Source organism: Benincasa hispida, chromosome 5 (assembly GCF_009727055.1).
Source record: "Benincasa hispida cultivar B227 chromosome 5, ASM972705v1, whole genome shotgun sequence".
In the NCBI taxonomy this organism is placed as follows: Eukaryota; Viridiplantae; Streptophyta; class Magnoliopsida; order Cucurbitales; family Cucurbitaceae; genus Benincasa; species Benincasa hispida.
This window is the reverse complement of record NC_052353.1, coordinates 19191100-19209582: the sequence shown is the minus strand read 5'-3', so window position 1 is coordinate 19209582 and position 18483 is coordinate 19191100. Positions and strand designations below refer to the sequence as shown.

General features: G+C 33.8%; 1 protein-coding gene across 3 annotated transcripts; it reads left to right on the top strand.

The window, feature by feature from the left end:
• The first annotated feature begins 241 nt into the window (after positions 1–241).
• Positions 242–10816, top strand: LOC120077970 (choline/ethanolaminephosphotransferase 1-like). Of its 3 annotated transcripts, none has more exons than XM_039032109.1 (20): positions 242–393; positions 869–1028; positions 1313–1322; positions 1418–1468; positions 1842–1919; positions 2059–2134; positions 2256–2278; positions 2361–2461; positions 5482–5576; positions 5696–5764; positions 7782–7851; positions 8322–8385; positions 8466–8506; positions 8593–8677; positions 8979–9041; positions 9472–9530; positions 9618–9670; positions 9938–10010; positions 10286–10330; positions 10484–10816. In XM_039032109.1, exons 2-19 carry the CDS (start codon positions 892–894, stop codon positions 10305–10307), a joined length of 1170 nt encoding a protein of 389 aa, XP_038888037.1. In that variant the 5' UTR covers positions 242–393; positions 869–891; the 3' UTR covers positions 10308–10330; positions 10484–10816. The 3 variants fall into 3 exon arrangements, with proteins under 3 accessions (XP_038888037.1, XP_038888038.1, XP_038888039.1); XM_039032110.1 differs by having other exon boundaries at positions 247–393; positions 833–1028; XM_039032111.1 differs by having other exon boundaries at positions 262–393; positions 849–1028.
• Positions 10817–18483: the final 7667 nt, after the last annotated feature.

The following is an 18483-nucleotide window of genomic DNA, read 5'->3' as shown; positions in this document are numbered from 1 at the left end:
TTTTGGACACCAAATTTAATAGTGGTATGTGCAACTATTTATAACCTACAGAAGTATAGTAAATATTATTTCAAAACCTTATTTGTTTTTTATAACTCATTCTCCATTTTTTTGTATTTGTTATTTTCTATCTAAATAAAAATAATTTATTATAATTTAAATTAGAATAGTCTGAATCTCAAATATTAAATATACAGCGATTATAATAACCAATTCAATATCCAAAATGTGTTATCGAAAGAATAATTTGCCTTTTGTACGAGAAATGGCTCTCCACAGAGCGGGAGATAAAAGATCCTCTTTTTTCTTTTTCCCTCTCGTTTTCTCCCTCCGCAGGCTTCTCCATTTCCTGATCTCTCGTCCTCTCCATTTCCTTCTCCGACAAGAAATCAGGTAACTTTCTCTCACTGTTTTGTCTTTCCATGGTTTCTTTCCTGTAGTAGCTACCTTTCTGTGTGGCATCCGATCTGATTTCCTACAAGTTATTATTGAACTGTGTTCGATTCAAGTTACGCGAGATAGTTTAATTTTTAATTTGGATCCATGCTTTCAGTGGGAGTTACTCTTGTAAACATTGTTATGAATCGCCTCGTCCGTTTTTTATGAGTGATTGGTCTAACTAAAGCATAAACGAACAGTTTGCTTCTGAATCGTAAATGGGTTATTGCTTTAGGGCTGTTTAGGGTATTGTAGTTCCCGGAATACATGTAGTTTTTATGTTTATATGTTTATTTTAAGTGGTTGCATTTTTTTTTTCTTTGATTGGATACTGCATTCTGTACTGCCGGAGATTGTTATTGGTTGGGTTGAGTTACTATTTCTTTCCGTATAGCTGAATTTCAAGCCAGTTGATTGGTTTCTGCTACAGAGTTTTGATCGTAGTTTGAGGAAATGGGGTATGTTGGTGCACATGGGGTCGCAACACTGCACAGATACAAGTACAGTGGTGTTGATCACTCTTATGTTGCCAAATATGTGCTGCAACCCTTTTGGAGTCGCTTCGTCAATTTCTTTCCGCTATGGATGCCGTAAGTACAGCTTCTTTGTTACCATCAGTAGTGATTTCTGCAAATTCAGTAAAAGATTTTCCCCTACCCCATCCCGTGTTCAGAGGCGACTTGGAGAGACTTCATAAGTCAGTTTTTCAAGATATGATAAAGATTTGCATTTAAAAATGTCAATAGCTTCTAGTTCAATGTTCAAACCTGATTACACATATTTTATTTCTAGTAAGATTTCTTTTTGACGATATGCTGACTTATCATTTTTTCTCTGTTCTCCCTTCACGTGCGTTCCTGGATGATTTCATCAGTCCGAATATGGTAAACTGATGTTTCCTTTTGAGTGCTATACTCTATCTTTTGCTTTGACTTTTGAGATAATACGTTCTTTCCTTTGTGGCTTGCTCTTGTGGTAGATAACACTTATGGGATTTATGTTTTTGGTCACGTCAGCAGTTCTTGGTTATGTGAGTAACATCCAGCACTCCTTTTTACTGGTCTTATTTAAGCTTTACTCCAAACGGCGTCATTTTTATATTATGATTATCGTTCTCTTGCAATGCCTGATCCTAATTCTTTAGCAAAAATGTTTTAAGAAATGCTAAGATTTTGTTTTATTAGTCTTTGTCCTTTTACATGGTTTCATTTACCCTTTTGTTGTTTTTTATTTCCATTAAAAATGTCTTAGGCATAGTATATCTAAAATCGATACAGAATATAGGAAAATATCACACTAAAGCGATATATTTATTGCTATATTAGCACATCATGGTTCTTTTATTGATATATTGATCCCTTGGCCTTTCTCATATTTTTATTTTAATTGCACTTTCATGTCAGATATATTCTCCTCATTTGGATTTAGCTCCCCCAAGATGGGTTCATTTTGCGCATGGATTGCTTCTATTTCTTTATCAGGTATGCTCTAATATTCTACATGGAGTTTTGTTGTATTCCTTGGATGGCATGGCCTCTCTTGAAAGTTGAACCACTCTCGGAGATTTCATGGACACTTGTTGCTAATTGCCTTATAAATCCTTTATCCTTGTTTTACAAGACTTTTGATGCTGTTGATGGGAAGCAAGCACGGAGGACAAATTCCTCAAGTCCACTGGGAGAACTTTTTGACCACGGTAATGTTTATATCTTATTTTTTTATTTTCCCCTTGTTCCTGTCTCTCCTGCTTTCAATTGGCTCACCAAAGATTAATGTTTTTAAACATATGTGGTTTTTGGCTTCTTTCCGTCTTTCAGGATGTGATGCACTTGCATGCGCGGTATGTATCATGACTCATGATTCCTGTATTTTCCTGGCCTTCTGGCAATCATATATCTTTTGTTTCTTGGTATTGATACCAGTTTGAAACCTTAGCATTTGGGAGCACTGCCATGTGCGGAAGATCTTCTTTCTGGTTCTGGGTACTTTCAGCTGTTCCCTTTTATGGTGCAACGTGGGAACAGTAAGCTTTCCGTACCAGCTCATTATTTTGACATGATAGAGTTACTATGAGTTATGACAATGTCTCTTCTCTCACTAAGAGTTATGACAATGTCTCTTCTCTCATGATTCTAGTTCTTAAAGGCATCTATGTTATTAGCCATATGGTACCCGTTATTTAAACAATCCCTTAGCTTGGGAAGGGGGATTCTTCATCTCCCCCCGTTTGGTATAACTTTCTTGCTTAATAAAATATTTCTGTTTTTAATCTTTTGTCAAGTTGGAAGGAGAGGAACCTTAGATATTTTTAGGATAAACTGAATACAGAGGATAAAACACTTGCCCTCTTGGTGGTGTTTAAACTAAAAAACTGAATGCAGAGGATAATTCCTTTTTTTTTTTTAAAAAAAAATTAATATTACAAAAATTCCTTATCAAAATAAATAAATAAAATTTCTGTTTTTTTTATCACAAAAAGGAAAAAGAGAAAGAAATCTAATGCTTCCAGGGAACCCCCTTTTTCCATTTGTGGATCTTGTTTGACTTACATAGATGGTATAGTAGTTGTCATTGGTTGGTAATATGTTTGATTATACATATTTCTTTCAGCAATAAAATTGTTACTTATTTAATACACACACACACGTGTTTGTGTGTGTGAGATTATGCATCTTTACTATGATCAAGTGCTGCTAGGTAGACATTGAGGTCAGATATACCCTTTTTCACACTTTTTGTATCATATTTAGAATGTTCTTTTTGCAAGAGATTTTATTCTTCTTTCCAATTCAAAGGACTATTGTTAACTTGGGTAGCTTGGGGGTAATATGTTTGATTATACATATTTCTTTCAGCAATAAAATTGTTACTTATTTAATACACACACACACGTGTGTGTGAGATTATGCATCTTTACCATGATCAAGTGCTGCTAGGTAGACATTGAGGTCAGATGTACCCTTTTTCACACTTTTTGTATCATATTTAGAATGTTCTTTTTGCACAAGATTTTAGTCTTCTTTCCAATTCAACCGAGGACTATTGTTAACTTGGGTAGCTTGGGGGGTCCTTTATCTCCTCTACTCTTCTTGTTGGTTGTGGATATCTTAAACCGACTCATTTACATGGGTGTGGGAGGAGGCATTCTTCAGCCTTTTAAGGTAGCTTCTAAGGAGGTGGCTCTCTCTCACCTTGCTGATGACATGATGTTCTTTTGTTCAGGTAATGAGGATGCTTTCTATATCCTCAATCATATTCTAGGGTTTTTTAGGAGATGTCGGGGCTTAAAATTAGCAAAGGCAAGTGTCAGATTATGGGCATTAACTGTGATTAGGAAAAGCTTAACAAATGGGCTAGTTTGTTGGGTTGTGACATTGGATCCTTCCCTTCATCTTACCTCTGCCTCCCCTTTGGAGGTAATTCGAGAGCTATTTCGTTTTGGAACCCCCCATGGAGAAGATTAGGAAGAGATTGGCTTCTTGGAAGAAAAGTTTTTTTTCTCCAAAGCTGGGAGAATGATGCTTATTAGATCAGTGTTGAGTGGAATCTCTATTTATTACTTTTCTCTTTCCAAAGCGCTTGTTTTGGTTTGCAAGAGCATTGAGAAGCTAATGAGAGATTTCCTTTGGGAAGGGATAGAGGAAGGGAAAGGATCTCATTTGGTTAACTGGAACAATGTGGGGAAACTTGTAAATTAGGGAGGGTTAGAGATCGAAAATCTAAGGTTTGCAACAAAACCTTCCTTTTCCCATTGAAATCTGTGGAGAAATATTTCTTCTCATCTCCCTTCCTTTTCCCATCCCGTTTTCTGTGTTGTGGGGGATGTTAAAGGAAACGTATTTCTGGGAAAATCTTTGGGTGGGGGATAGACCTCTCTCCTCTATGTTTCCTAGTTTATATCATTCGTCCTCTTTGAAACATTGTCGGGTTTTGGATATTTTGGTGTGGTAGGGGAATCTCGTGTTTTTTTTTTTTTTTTTTCCCTTCCTTTCTTTTGGCTTCTGTCGGTCTTTGTCTATTAGGGAAATGATGGAGGTGACCTCTCTTCTTTCCTTGATTGGGGGTTTCGATTTCAGACTTGGGAGAAAGGATGTTTACATGTGGAGTCCCTCCCTATGGTTGAGTCGGTTTTTGATGCTTTAGGGTTTTACTGGATCCCTATCCTATGGTTTCTCTTGTAAGGCTTCTCTTGTAAGCCTTTCTTTAGGGTTTTATTGGATCCCTCTCCTAAGGTTGAATCGGTTTTTGATGTTTTATGGAAGATTAAGATTCCTAAGAAAATCAATTTTTTTTCTTGGCAAGTTTTGCTTGGCCGTGTGAATATGACTGATAGTTTAAAAAGATATCTTCGCTTATGGATCCTTGGTGTTGCCTTCTGTCGGAAGGCGGATGAGAACCTGGAACACCTTCTTTAGGAGTGCCACATTGCAGGATCTGTGTAGAATGCCTTTTTTCAGGAGTTTGATTTTGTGCTTGCAAGCCAGAGGGACGTTCGTTCGATGATCGGGGAGTTCCTCCTCCATTCTCCTTTCAAAGAGAGGTTGTTTTTTACGGGCTGTTGGGGTGTGCGCTTTATTGTGGGATCTTTGGGGGAGAGAAACAACAGTGTTTCGTGGTATTGAGAGAGACCCTAGCGGGGTTTGGTGTTTGGTGAGGTTTCATGTTTCTCTTTGGGCTTTGATTTTAGAGACATTTTTGTAATTACTCCTTAGGCATAATTTTGCTTAGTTGGAAACTCTTTCTCTAGGGGTCTTTGGGGCTTTTTTTTATTGCCCTTGTATTCTTTCATTTTTTTTCTAATGAAAGCAGTTGTTTCTATCCAAAAAAAAAAAAAACTTGGGTAAGTAAAGTATGCAGTTTTAATAGTATTTGTATTAGCTAGCTGTAAAACTTTTATGCAATCTCTCTGGCTTTGAGATTGCGTTTTGAGCTGTTCTCCTAATATGCATGCGTTTCTGGGTGGATTAATTTGCTTCTTATCTTGGAAGGAAAAAAGGAAATAAAAAATTGGCACCTAACCTCAATTCTCATCTTTGATTACAGCTTCTTCACCAATACTCTAGTTCTTCCTGTTGTAAATGGACCTACTGAGGGTCTCATGCTGATTTATTTGTGTCATTTTTTCACAACCTTTGTGGGTATGCTTCTTCTTCCTGCTTGTTCTACAATTTGAATTTGCAATTTTCTACTTTGGAAATGCAATTCTCTTCCACCTTGATAGAAAAGTTCATCAAGTCCTGAATATATCTTCTACCAGGTGCTGGGTGGTGGACTCAGCAGTTCGGGAAGTCCATACCAATTTTTAGTTGGGTTCCTATTTTCCATGGTAAGACATTAAATCTACTATCAGTGAAATTTTTGTATTGTATACACACCTTCAACACTTCTAACTATGAATATCCATCCTCCCTCCCTCCTCTCCAACTCTCTATGACCAGTTTTTATAGCGAGTTCTAGTTAGCTATGTACTTTAATATTATATGAAAGACTCTAGTTCAGCTTGACTGTTAGCTCCTTCAGTTGCATTGATATTGCTTTGTGTGCTTCTATATCTTTATGGGTGGTCTGGTTCATGCTATTGTATGCATATTGGGCATAAGATGTATAGTTTGTTTTTGTTTTGTTTTTTTCCTCCTCCGATAAGGATGTTTGTTTGAATAAAATAATGCATACAATTTAGAGAAAGTTGGTCTGGTTCATAAAAGGAGAATAAAAATTGCATACAATTCTAATCCATTCGCTTGTGCATGTCCCCAATATAGAGCAAGTTGGTAGATATGGTTGCTCTATCACATATCCAATCTACCGATGATACGGTTTCCTTGTGTTCTAGTAAGGAGTCTTTCCTTAACCTGAATCAGATTTTATCATTTTTGGAGACTATCTCGGGCCTTAGGAGGCAAATGTCAAAATTTGGGTCTTAATTGCAACCGTCTTTAAGTTGGATAGGTAGGCTCCCTTGGAGGGGTATGAGGTTGGTACTTTTTTTGTTCTGTTTTGTTCTTTTTTTTTTATTATTTATTTTTATTAAAAAAGAAAAAAAAAAGAAAAAAGAAAAAAGGGAAACATTTCATTGATAAATGAAATCAAGGGAATACCCCCAAAAGACCTAAAGGTGGTTTACAAAAGAGATCGTCAATTGGTAACTAAGAAAGATAAGCTAAAATGTTTAAATGGGTGCTTAATTTTAAACCAAGAAAAAGCAGTAAAAAGAACCAAATCCATAAAATGGTCTAAATGTGACTACATTTTAAGGTCACACCATTGGTAAGATTTGTAAAAGGCTCACTTCTTGGAAAGATAGTTTTTTCTCGAAAGGTTGGAGACTTAACCTTATTCAGTCTCCTTAGTGCCTCCTACATATTTTGTCCTTAGCAAGATGTTGGAGAAGTTGGTGAGGGATCTTGTATGGGAAGAGGTTGAGGGGAGGGGAAAGGCTTGCATCTCGTTAGTTGGAAGGCAGTGTCTAGGCCATTGGAGATGAAAAGGTTAGGCTTTGGTAATGTAAGGGCTTGATAGAGGACTCTATTGGCTACTCTGGCGACTTTTGTTCCTTTTTCCTTCTTTCCCTGTTTATATCAGTTGTCCTCCCTGAGGAATCATACTATGGCTTCTGTCTTTTCTCTTGATGAGACATATCCTTTTTTTTTCTCTCTTTCTTTTCTTTTTTTGAAACAGTTGCCATTGAGAAAAAAATGAAAGAATGAACGAGACACCTTTCTTGGTTTTTCGCCGTCTGTTGACTCATAGGGAAATGACGGATATGTTGGCTTTGTTATCCTTGATGGTAACTTTTGCTTCAGCCTTCACAGAGGAGATGTCTGCCTTTTGGAGTCTTTGCCCCTCTAAATGCTTCTATTGTAGCTCATTTTTTAATTGTTGGCTAAGCTCCTCTCCAGTTATTGACTAATTTTTTTCCCGTGAGGAAGGTTAAGCTTTTAGTATCGCAATTTATGCATGGAAAAGTTAATGCCTTATATCAGATTTTGGCAAAGGGGTCCTCTCTTTTAGGTAGGGTCATTTTGTTGTATTCTTTGAACGAGGACTGCAGAGGGCCTTATATACTCTAGAGATGTGATTTTGCTAGGGCTCTGTGGAGTTTCTTCAAGGCCTTAAGCTTTAGGTTTGCCAGCTTGCAAAGTTATAGGGACCTGTCCTGTGTTGGCAAAATTCTCTTTTTATTCCTCTTGTTATTTCATGTCAGAAATATAATATAGACCTCTACTTATACATTTATGACCTCTTTGTTTATTGTTTAATCACAATTTCTCATTCACTTGGCATTTCACTGTAGTAGTTACTCTTCAATTAGTTGATTGTTTTTTAAATATTTCTATGTTAAGATATCCCGACATTCAGGGCTGCACTGATTTTATTGGCTGCTTTCGGTGTCATTCCTACAGTTGCATTCAAGTACGTGTTTCCTGTCTTCTAAACTTAAAATGGCATCCAAATGCATGTGATACTTGTCTTTTAAGTTCAGAAAAGTTTATATATCAGCGAAGCAGATTAATAGTTTTGGATATAGAGAAAATCCGACTGGATATGAAACAATTAATGTGGTCTCAACAGTAAGACTTATCAATTACAGCTACTGGAAAGGAATACCTGTGTTGTGACTATCCTGTAGGAACAAGTCAATATTTGGAGAAGGTTAAATATAAAATGATTTAAAAGAAACTGAAACCTATTACCTTTTTCAAAGTTGTGTCACATCAAAAAGTAAGTGGAATACCAAGATTTTTCCATGATTTTTCTTCATGGGATGGAGTGATAAATTTTCTGAATTTTATCAACTTATGTTTCGTTCCAGTTTCAACTTTGAGGACTTTTAACTAGAATATCTTTTCAAACCCCCCATATCATCTTATGCTTCTGTGCAGTGTGTACAATGTTTACAAGGTTGTGCAGGCAAGAAAAGGAAACATGCTATTAGCATTAGCGATGGTAAAATCACATTCTATCAACTTTGGTTTATCTATGTTATCATGTAATAATATATATATTTTGTTTCATTGTTCATACAGCTTTACCCATTTGTAGTACTTGTCGGAGGAGTCTTAGCATGGTAAATTTCAATTGTATTTGCATTTTCCTCACCTAGTACATTCGTAATCATCGTATGTCCTTACACCATATATGTCTCTCATTTAGGGATTATTTGTCACCTTCTGACATTATTGGAAGCTATCCGCATCTGATTATAACTGGAACTGGACTTGCTTTTGGATTTTTAGTGGTAAGACAGTTCTCTCTCGTTTCTCTCACTATCTTTCTCCTCTTTAGAAGCCATGACATCGATTTGGTGGGCTGAGTTTTTTTTTTTCCCGTTGCTATTAAATGGAGGTTTTTTTTATAAAGTACTATGTCACCATTTTCTTCTTGTTCTGATCTATACAAATGTTAAAGAGTCAGTGTTATGTCCCATGAATGGGTACCATTGTATGGCATCAATGACATACATTAGTTGGAGTTGGGAGGTCGAATACAATGAACTCTAGCATTTCTAAAAACTAAAATAGAAGCATTCTGTTTTGCAGGGTAGAATGATTCTAGCCCACCTTTGTGATGAACCCAAGGGCTTGAAAACTGGAATGTGCATGGTATGTTACTTCAGTGAACCAAAATACCATAGACAAATTTGTCATTATTTGCTGATTCTAATATATGACACTGACACCAAAAAAAATTGTTGATTGACATTTCTAGTATTTAATCAAAATATAGACTTTGCACCAAGTCAACTGACTTTTCAAGGCTACCTACAGATCAGTTTAGAGGTCTTTGCATGTAACTTGAGTGTACCCATTATTATTAGTGTTAAAATCAAGATTAACAGCAGATATGGTAGCAATATCTATGAATGTTTTAAAATTTTAGTATTAATCATGATGCATTTATTGCATTTATTGTTTGTTTTTACGGAAATTTGAATTATTCTTAAAATTTTCAGCATTTCATCTGTGTCATATTATCTAGATGGAGGTAGAGTTTGATGCAAGATTATAATCTTTTTAAAAAATATTTATGCAGTCACTATTATTTCTTCCTCTTGCCATTGCAAATGCTCTCACAGCAAAGCTTAACGACGGGTATGTGGTTATGGATTGTACAGTATGCGAAGATGGAATGCTATATCATTTATACTGACAATAAGGTTTTGAAAATCCATGTGGCAGGGTACCTTTAGTTGATGAAAGTCTGGTTGTTCTTGGTTATTGTCTTTTTACTGGTATGTTTATTTTCAACAATTCTCCCCATCCCAACCCTCTTTAACATTCATAGTTCAGTTAATATGATCTGAAATCATCAGTTAGATCTGTTAGATAAACCAACCTTATACTGTCTTTAATCGTAAAGTAAAAAAGTATTACACTACGAAACGTATACGTATGTGCTGATCATCTACACCATAGTTGAATTATGCTGTTATTCTTATTGATTCAATCTCACCTCTCTAATTTGGACGGCTGATTTCTGCCTTTTCTGATTTCCTCAGGTGCTCTGTATTTGCACTTTGCAACTTCAGTTATTCATGAGATCACCACCGCCTTGGGAATCTATTGCTTCAGGCAAGGAGACTTTTGGCCACTGCTCATTAGGCTCAAATTTGGATATTCCGCACTTCTGTAGCCTTCTACTTCTATACGAGATTGACAAGTCAAAACTGTGAAATACAAATCGAAACCGATTTTAACATAGTGAACTAATTTTGGCATAATATCTGAGATAAAGATTATCATCTTTTTTCACATCACTCTACCTATAATGTATAAACAAATATCTCTTGGTCTAATTCTTTTGTATTATTATTATCTCTTATTCGTTATTTGCTTTTATTCTGCAGGATAACTAGGAAAGAAGCTTAAAGTTGGCTGCAGTTTTCTTTAGGGTAAGGGCTCTTACATTCTTATGATCAAACCCACATTATATTTGATGATATTCACAACTCCATTATTATTATTGTTTTGCATTTGGTTGTTAATTGATTAAAAAGAAATTGTGGTTGATTTTGTTGCTTTAAACTAAATGTTATGTTTCTCAGCCAACTGGAAGTCAAATGATGCAGTAGCTGCTGCAAGTGTTCCTCATTATGAAGAGACAATTCTGCATTATTGGGATTTTTTATTGATATCATTTTTGGATGAAATTGATGAGGATAGTTTTGAATCCAGTCATTGTGTTATTCAATTCATCCCATGCTTTGATTGATGACTTATCAGATCGTTATAGGGTTATTTTAGGTAATGTGGCATTCTCAATTTTAACTCTAGAAGAGAAACTTATAAAATATTGTAGTTGATTCTTATTGTAACATTTTTTTTCATGTACGAGTGTAATTTTAATCATAAATATGAAACTTCACAATGTAATAGTAGATATGTTTGAATAGAAAATCACGTCATTTCACATAACTATTTACGGCGAAGTAGTATGTTTTATGTATAGGTGTGATTTAGGCTATTGATATGAACATCAATATCAGTTGATAATTACATTGTCTTTTAAAATTTCATTCCAACTTTATCTTTCTTTTACAAATAGTCACAATTATTTAAGTCCAAAAAGATAAAAAATTATTTAACACATTAATTACAAACCTTTTTTTTTTTTTTTATTTATTTTTTATTTATTTTTTATTTTTATATGTACTGAAATGTGTCGTAGACTAATTATTTTAAAAGCTATAATTATTGAAACTAAGGTTGAAATTTTTGTGATATTGAATATGATAATAATGTACTAATTATATGATATAAAATAATAGTAATAATAATAATATAAAAACAGTTTAAAAACAAATCTATCAAAATGGATATTTTTGTCAAATCTATTTGATTAGTGAATTTAAGGAACATAAAACGAAATTGATTTTGCATAACAATTAAGCTTTTAAATACTTGAAAATTTAGGTTTCATTCGGTAATAATTTGATTTTTGAGTTTTTGTTTTTGAAAATTAAGCGTATAATCTAGGTTTCGTTCTTTGTTATCTATCTTTTACCAATGGCTTAAAAAACCAAGTCAAATTTTCAAAACTAAAAACAATAGATTTTTAAACTTATTTTTATTTTTGAAATTTGGCTAAGAATTCAATCATTGTAATCAAGAAAGATGTAGATCATTGTAAAAAATAAGGAGGAAATAGACTTAATTTTACAAAACAAAATAAAAAAACCAAGTAATTACAAAAAAAAAGGGTCTGAGTTATTTGAACTAAAAAAAATTAAACCTAACAAAATCAAGTTGATCCACTAGTTTAGTTTGGTTTAGTATAAAATTAAACACCTTAGTTTGTGTTCAGAGATCACCAAATGCCATTAGTTCGTATTAATATTTATTTTTTTGAAAAATCAACCAATATCAAACTTAGTTGATGGTATATATAAAGCATCGGGTACATGTATACCATTAAAAATAAATCCTAACCATAATCATCTTCTAGCTTTTAACTATTATGGTGCATATATATGTGTTATTAACAAAATGACCTATAAAGAAACAAAAATGTCTTATTTAAATCAATAAAAAGGGAAATAGGAGCAGTTTTAATTATAAAAAATAAATGCCCAATTCCAAACAAAAGTGGGAAGAGAAATAAAAAAGTGGAAGAAACAAAGACCCAGAATTAAGAATCAAATTGACAATAAATCAAATCGAATAAAAATTGATCTATTGATTTCTTTATTGGACATTAATTTGGTTTTATTATCTATAAACTTATAGATTCATTCCGGTTCTTGGTTGGCTTGAAAATTGAGGAAATCAAACTGGCTTTCGCCCTAATTCACATAACAAATATAACATTTACATTCATTTTTTCCTTTAAGAAAAGAATTGAATGCTAACATAAGTATATAAACATAACAAACCACTATATATCTCCATAATTGTATGACATTGTCCGTTTTGGATATAAACTCTCATGATTTTGTTTTTGAAATGACGTAAAACAGCTAATTATCCTCTCCTATATACCATGGACCTCTTTTTTACTACTCTCAACTACCTTCAAGAGTTTGCTCTTATAAAGACCTAAAATAAAGCCACATAGAGCACACCCACAGATTGTATAAATGTACCGTTCCTATTAGTCTAGCTATTTGATCGACTTGATAGTCAACTCTTCATTTATTTCCTAATCAACATGGAATTTTTTTTGTACCTAACAAAGTACTACTGGAAGCCTCCCCTTATCCAGGACTCCTGATCGTCTACAAAAATTTTCTTCTATCTTAACCTAGAGTAAAACTTAATGTTGACCCACTATTACACTCTTAATATCCTCCCCCAAATAAATATATACTTGTACTCTCCATTTAAATCCACCCTATTTGATAGAACTCTACTTCATTGTCATATCCTAAGTAGATTTAGGAATTCATCCACAAAACTTACTAATTTTGTTTGAAATCATTTAAGGATCTTACCAACACAACTTGGTTTAGACTTGATTTTAACACAAATTGATAAAGACCATGAACCTTCAAAAATTTTCATAATGGTATGATATTGTCTACTTTTAGTATAAATCTTTATGGTTTTGTACCTACCATAATCATACCAATAGAGATTATTGTTGTCACTCATACACTACCATAAATCTCCATTTCTCTAACCAATATGAAACTTTGTTTGCACCTAAATAGAAAAGTCTTCGCAAAACAAAATAATATAATAGTATTAATGATTAAACTAAATGATAAATTTATTTGATGCGCGATGGCTAAACATTAGCATAATAACATTTTCAATGAGACTATTTTGTACAACCATAACAACTCATGTTAGTCAAGTAAATTATAATTACGAATCATGATATTATATAAATTATTGTAATGTATGGTGGCCAAACATTAGCATAATAACATTTTCAATTAGACTATTTTGTACAATCATAACAACGCATGTTAGTCAAGTAAATTATAATCATGAATCATAATATTATATAAACTAGTGTAAATTTTATCAATGTAAGCATAACTCAATTTATTTAAATATATATACTATTGACCAATAAATTAAGAAGTACAATAAAGATGAAAAAGAAAGTGCTTTACCATTTAAATTTGTATGAAACACACAATATAATATAGATCAATAGAGGACATTTCCATAAAAAGATTCCATCTTAGTCTATGCTTTGTTACATTGGTTCCAAAATAGTAACCAAACACAAACACATAAAAACCGACCACTTTAAAATAGAAGAAAACTTCCACCAAATAATAATAATAATGTCCTCTAATCATGATGATCATAATCTTCTTCTTCCCCAACTCCCGAAGAAATCATAACCTTCCACATCCTCACAAAACTCCCCACCAAATCCCTCATCAGCTTCTCCTCCATCTTTGAATCATGGAACTCCTCCACCTGCCACCTCTCTTCCTTAACCCACCTTTGACAAAACGATATATTTAGAGATACATCGTCTCAAATTGTCAAGGTAGTAGCCAAGTTCGTCAAAGTGTCCGCCTTCTTATTTTCTGTCCTCGAGACATGCTCCAATGTCACGCTTTCGAATCTCTCCATCAATTGTCTGGCATAAATGAGGTAAGACTTCAAGTCATCATGCTTCACATCATACTGGAGTAAGAGCTGATTGATTATCAACTTTGAGTCACCAAAAATCTTTATATACGACCTTCGATCTCTAAAGCCATTTGGAGCTCGATTATCAAGGGCTGATATTCGAAAACATTGTTCGAGCACAATTTAGCAAGCGCAAAGATATAGGCAGTATATATTTCTCTTGTGAAATGAGGACGATGCCTGCCCCCACACCACTTCTCCAGGCCACACCATCGAAGAACATGATCTAATGCTCTGTGTTTTCTATGAAGAGAACTTCATCATCGGGTAAGTCTTCACTTAACTTTCAATATGACGTTATTGGGTGATCTTCAAAGAAGCCGACCAACGCTTGTCCTTTAATCGACTTTTGCGGCACATAAATTGAAAGAACCCTGTGAAGGGACCATAAGCGGAAGCAGATCTTCCCAACTTTTCCAAATTTCAGAGAATGGAATTTTATAGAGAAAGAACTAAAATCATGCATTTAATTCAGAAACTGTTGGGTTTTATGTCCTAAAACTCGCAGTTTGTAAAATGATAAACATTTTCTATAATCAATAAACTTATTATTTATTTTAAAGTAGATATGAAAGTCTAAATCCAATAAACTAAGACCCATGACTATTATATGAGTACTTGAACTTTATGTGGAGACATAAGAATGGATCAGATTCAAGTAAATAGTCAAAATGATCTATAGTACATGAATAAGGTTGGGTAACTTATTCTGGTAATACTATTGGATGTGGCCTACTTTGTAGTTGTTACAAAGAGTTGTAAAGTGCTACATACGATGTGATCCTAATTTGTACATGTTATTACATGAGGAGTGGGGGCGTCCTATGCGATGAGTTTGCATAAGATCGAACCAAGAAATAAGTCACTCTTACTTTATAACGCCGTTTACTGTCTAAGATTGACTATTTCACTTAGATGACCTAGGTAACTTGAACTTAATCCTGAGCTAACTATGAACTCCTGTTTATTCAGGATTATCCTTAGATTTGCATGGGTGAGGGTTGGCTCAACAGCGCCGGCTCAATTTGCCTCCCATTTCAAGGGTAAGACCTAATAGATAGCTGGGGACATAGGGTGCAAGATGGAGTTCACGCCTACCCATTTTAGAGATAGGAGAAAGGTTGTTCTCTCAGGAACTAAATCCAGGTCTTGAACAAGGGGTTCCACCCTCTCACTAGGCTGAGATAGTTTGGTTTAGTGATTGGATCACAAACCAGCTATTCATTAGAGGATTAGTAGGAACTTGAGGTACAAGACGTAATCTCGAGGGTAAAACAAATATTTGACCCAGCCATTATTACGAACAACATGTGAAGGGTCGATTTGTGATTATGGTTAAATCATGTGGACATGATATATCTACAGTGAGAGGAGTGCAACTATGCGCTTTAGTGGAGTGACCCATTAGTTAACGAATAGGGGTTAATTTGGTATAGTGAGTTTAGCCAATTAATTTCGGATCGTTGGAGCCCATGATCTGTAGGTCTGTGAGGTCCCCCTACTAGCTTAATTGGATTAGGTATAGAGTAGTGTGATAAGTTAATTTGAAACGTTCAGATTAGAATTAAGGGAATTAATAATTATATGAGATATAATTACTTGTTTAATTTGAGAATTGAACGGAATAAGAGAATTTATATTTAAATATGATTTAAATATATAAAGATGGATATGTGTAAAAATTAATTTAATATTTGATATTAAATTAATTATTTTTATTTAAAAATTATTTTATAAAATTAATTTTTCAAAATCAAAATGGTTTTTAAAAATCAAGTTTTGATTTTGAGATGAATTGGAAAATTGGAAAAAACCATGTACAAATGGAATATTGAGATATTTTATTATCCATCTTCTTCATGCTCACACAAAACCCATTTCCTCTTCTTCATTAACTCCAAGCATGAGCCGCAAGTCATGCAACATTCTTCTTTGCATGTTCACCTGCAATTAATAAAGAAGAATGAAGTGATTTTGAAGGATGCAATCAAGAGAATTTTAGTTGAAAATTCGTGGTGAAGAAAGTGTTCTTCAACAAGATTGCTGCTGTGAGCAATTCTCCATAATCCCTTGATTCAAGCTTGTTTTGAGTCCCATAACTCAATCTAGAGCACCAAGAGAATAGTGGAGAAGATCTTGAGGTGGTCTGCAACGAGATTTGGAGAAGATTGTAGCTAGAGATCGAGCTTTGAAGAAGTTCTACAAAGGTATGTCATGAAACTCACTTGTTTCTACAAAAGATTGCTTTATATTTTGCCAAAATTAATGAACTAGAGTGCTTACTGATCCTTTTTGTTTTCGCTGTTGCTGATACAATCCTACAGAAACATACAACATGCTAAAATTAAAACAGAAAGAATTGGAACCCTTACCTTTGAAGAATCAAAACTTCATGTTAATTCCCTCGAACTCCAAAACTGGGCACTACCACAATGGTGACCTTGGTATTCTCTGGGTGAGAATCTAGAAGGTGTTGGCTATTTTGGTGAGGGAAGAAGGATAACAGAGAGAAGAGAGGACAGAGGAGGCAATTCTTTGAGAACTCACTGTCTAAATCTTTGTGTCTTTTTCCAGGAAGAATAAGACCGAAGTGAAGGAACTCTAAGAGAAAGAGAATCTTAAGCGGAAGTAAGATCGTCCCAATTTCCAAATTTTTATTGAATGTAAGTTTTATAATAAATAAAGAACAAGATATTCATTTACATAAATTACAACATGCTTTAATAAAAGAAATTTTAGGGATTTAGAAACCCATACTTTTGAAGACTATCTTCAAAAATCCCTCGAACAATATACAGACACCTTGAAGATTCTTCAAGAATCCATCGAACAGTATACGAACACCTTAAAGACTTTCTTCAAGAATCCCTCGAACAAGATATGAACACAACCACAATGGTTTCCTCGGTATTCTCTGATAGAGAACCCAAGAGTGGTTGGCTCTAGCTATTTTGGAATGAGGAAAATTAGATGAGAGGAGAGGAGGAAGTTTGTAGATTGTTCACCAACAACCCAAAACTTGCAGAACTATTTCTATCTTTTTCTCACTTAAAAACGATGAAGATTAAGAGATTGAAGGAGACTCTCTCCTATGTATAATTAAAAGATCCATACATCCACTTACATGGGTGGAGAGAAAAGAGTTGTAAGTCCCTCTCTCATTTAGAAAAATATTTAATATTTAATATATATATATATACATATATATATATATATATGTATATATATATATATAAATATGATACTTAACTTATCATATGATATATATTAAATTATAACATATAATTTACAGTTTTAATTTGTAACATATACAATATAACCTATAGTTTCTTTTCTCTCTTATATGACATTTAATATAAATCACATTTATATTAAATTTAACAATTATGAATCCAATTCATATTAATAATATTTGAATCAATTCAAATATTTATTTCATCTCACTAAAGCTATAATGTATCAAATACATTATAATATTATATCACATATAATTAAAATAACTTAATTATATCATATATAATTAAATCCCACTATTAATTTGAACAATACAAATTAATCCAAAAACTAATTCTCATTTAATCCTATTGAGCTACCAAGGGAACCTCGTGGAACTGCAGCTTTAAGCTCCAACGAAACATGAATAATTAATCAAACTCTTTAAATAAATTATTCACCATCCGTTAACTGTCGGGCACTCCACTAAAGATGGACAACTGCACTTTCGCACTATGGATATATTTTTATGTCCATTGGATATAACCAATCAACAGTATGATTGTCACACTCCTTCCTAGAATACTCTCTTAGCCTAGGTAAGGATATGTCTGCAGCAGTTATAAACCGTTTTATGACACTTACTGCCTATTAACTCTTGTAAATAATTTGATAACAACATGAAATCTCAAACATAGTGGCTGCTGCTAAGGCCAAATAAACATTAACCATTAAACACAAAACATTTATAGAGTTTACAACACAAGTCTCATAAGTCCGAACTCCCAAACTACATCCCTACATGCAGCAACTACAACATGTGTACAAATATTTACAGTAACCACCTAGCTGACGGGTTACATGAACTCTTGACTTTAAATGGCAGAGCAGATGTAGAGTTATCTTTGGAGGATTTGACTGCTACGTGGGGGAAGAAAACATTTGAAAAATGGAGTGAGCTACTAGCCCAATGAGTGACTTAAGAAAGAAAATAGGTTCTCATGCATAAGTCTCAATAAAGAGATCATACTGAATCATAAGTCTTTACAAGAACCTTGTACTGAAATATAAACTTTATAGTAACCTTGTACTGAAATATGAACTCTACAGTAACCTTGTACTGAAATACAAACTTTCCAAGCATTAAACATGTAAAGCTGTTTTCATCATAAAACATTAAACTGTTCCTTAGTTGAGAGTAACCCTGCTATAGTTAAATCCCAACATCAAATTCCTT

Bases quoted from the DNA above. Each gene is read 5' to 3' on its own strand.
- LOC120077970 (XM_039032109.1), top strand. From the start codon at position 892: ATGGGGTATGTTGGTGCACATGGGGTCGCAACACTGCACAGATACAAG. The intron at 1,469-1,841 runs GTGAGTAACATC...CTTTCATGTCAG, and splicing joins CGTCAGCAGTTCTTGGTTAT to ATATATTCTCCTCATTTGGA. The intron at 2,135-2,255 runs GTAATGTTTATA...TCCGTCTTTCAG, and splicing joins GGGAGAACTTTTTGACCACG to GATGTGATGCACTTGCATGC.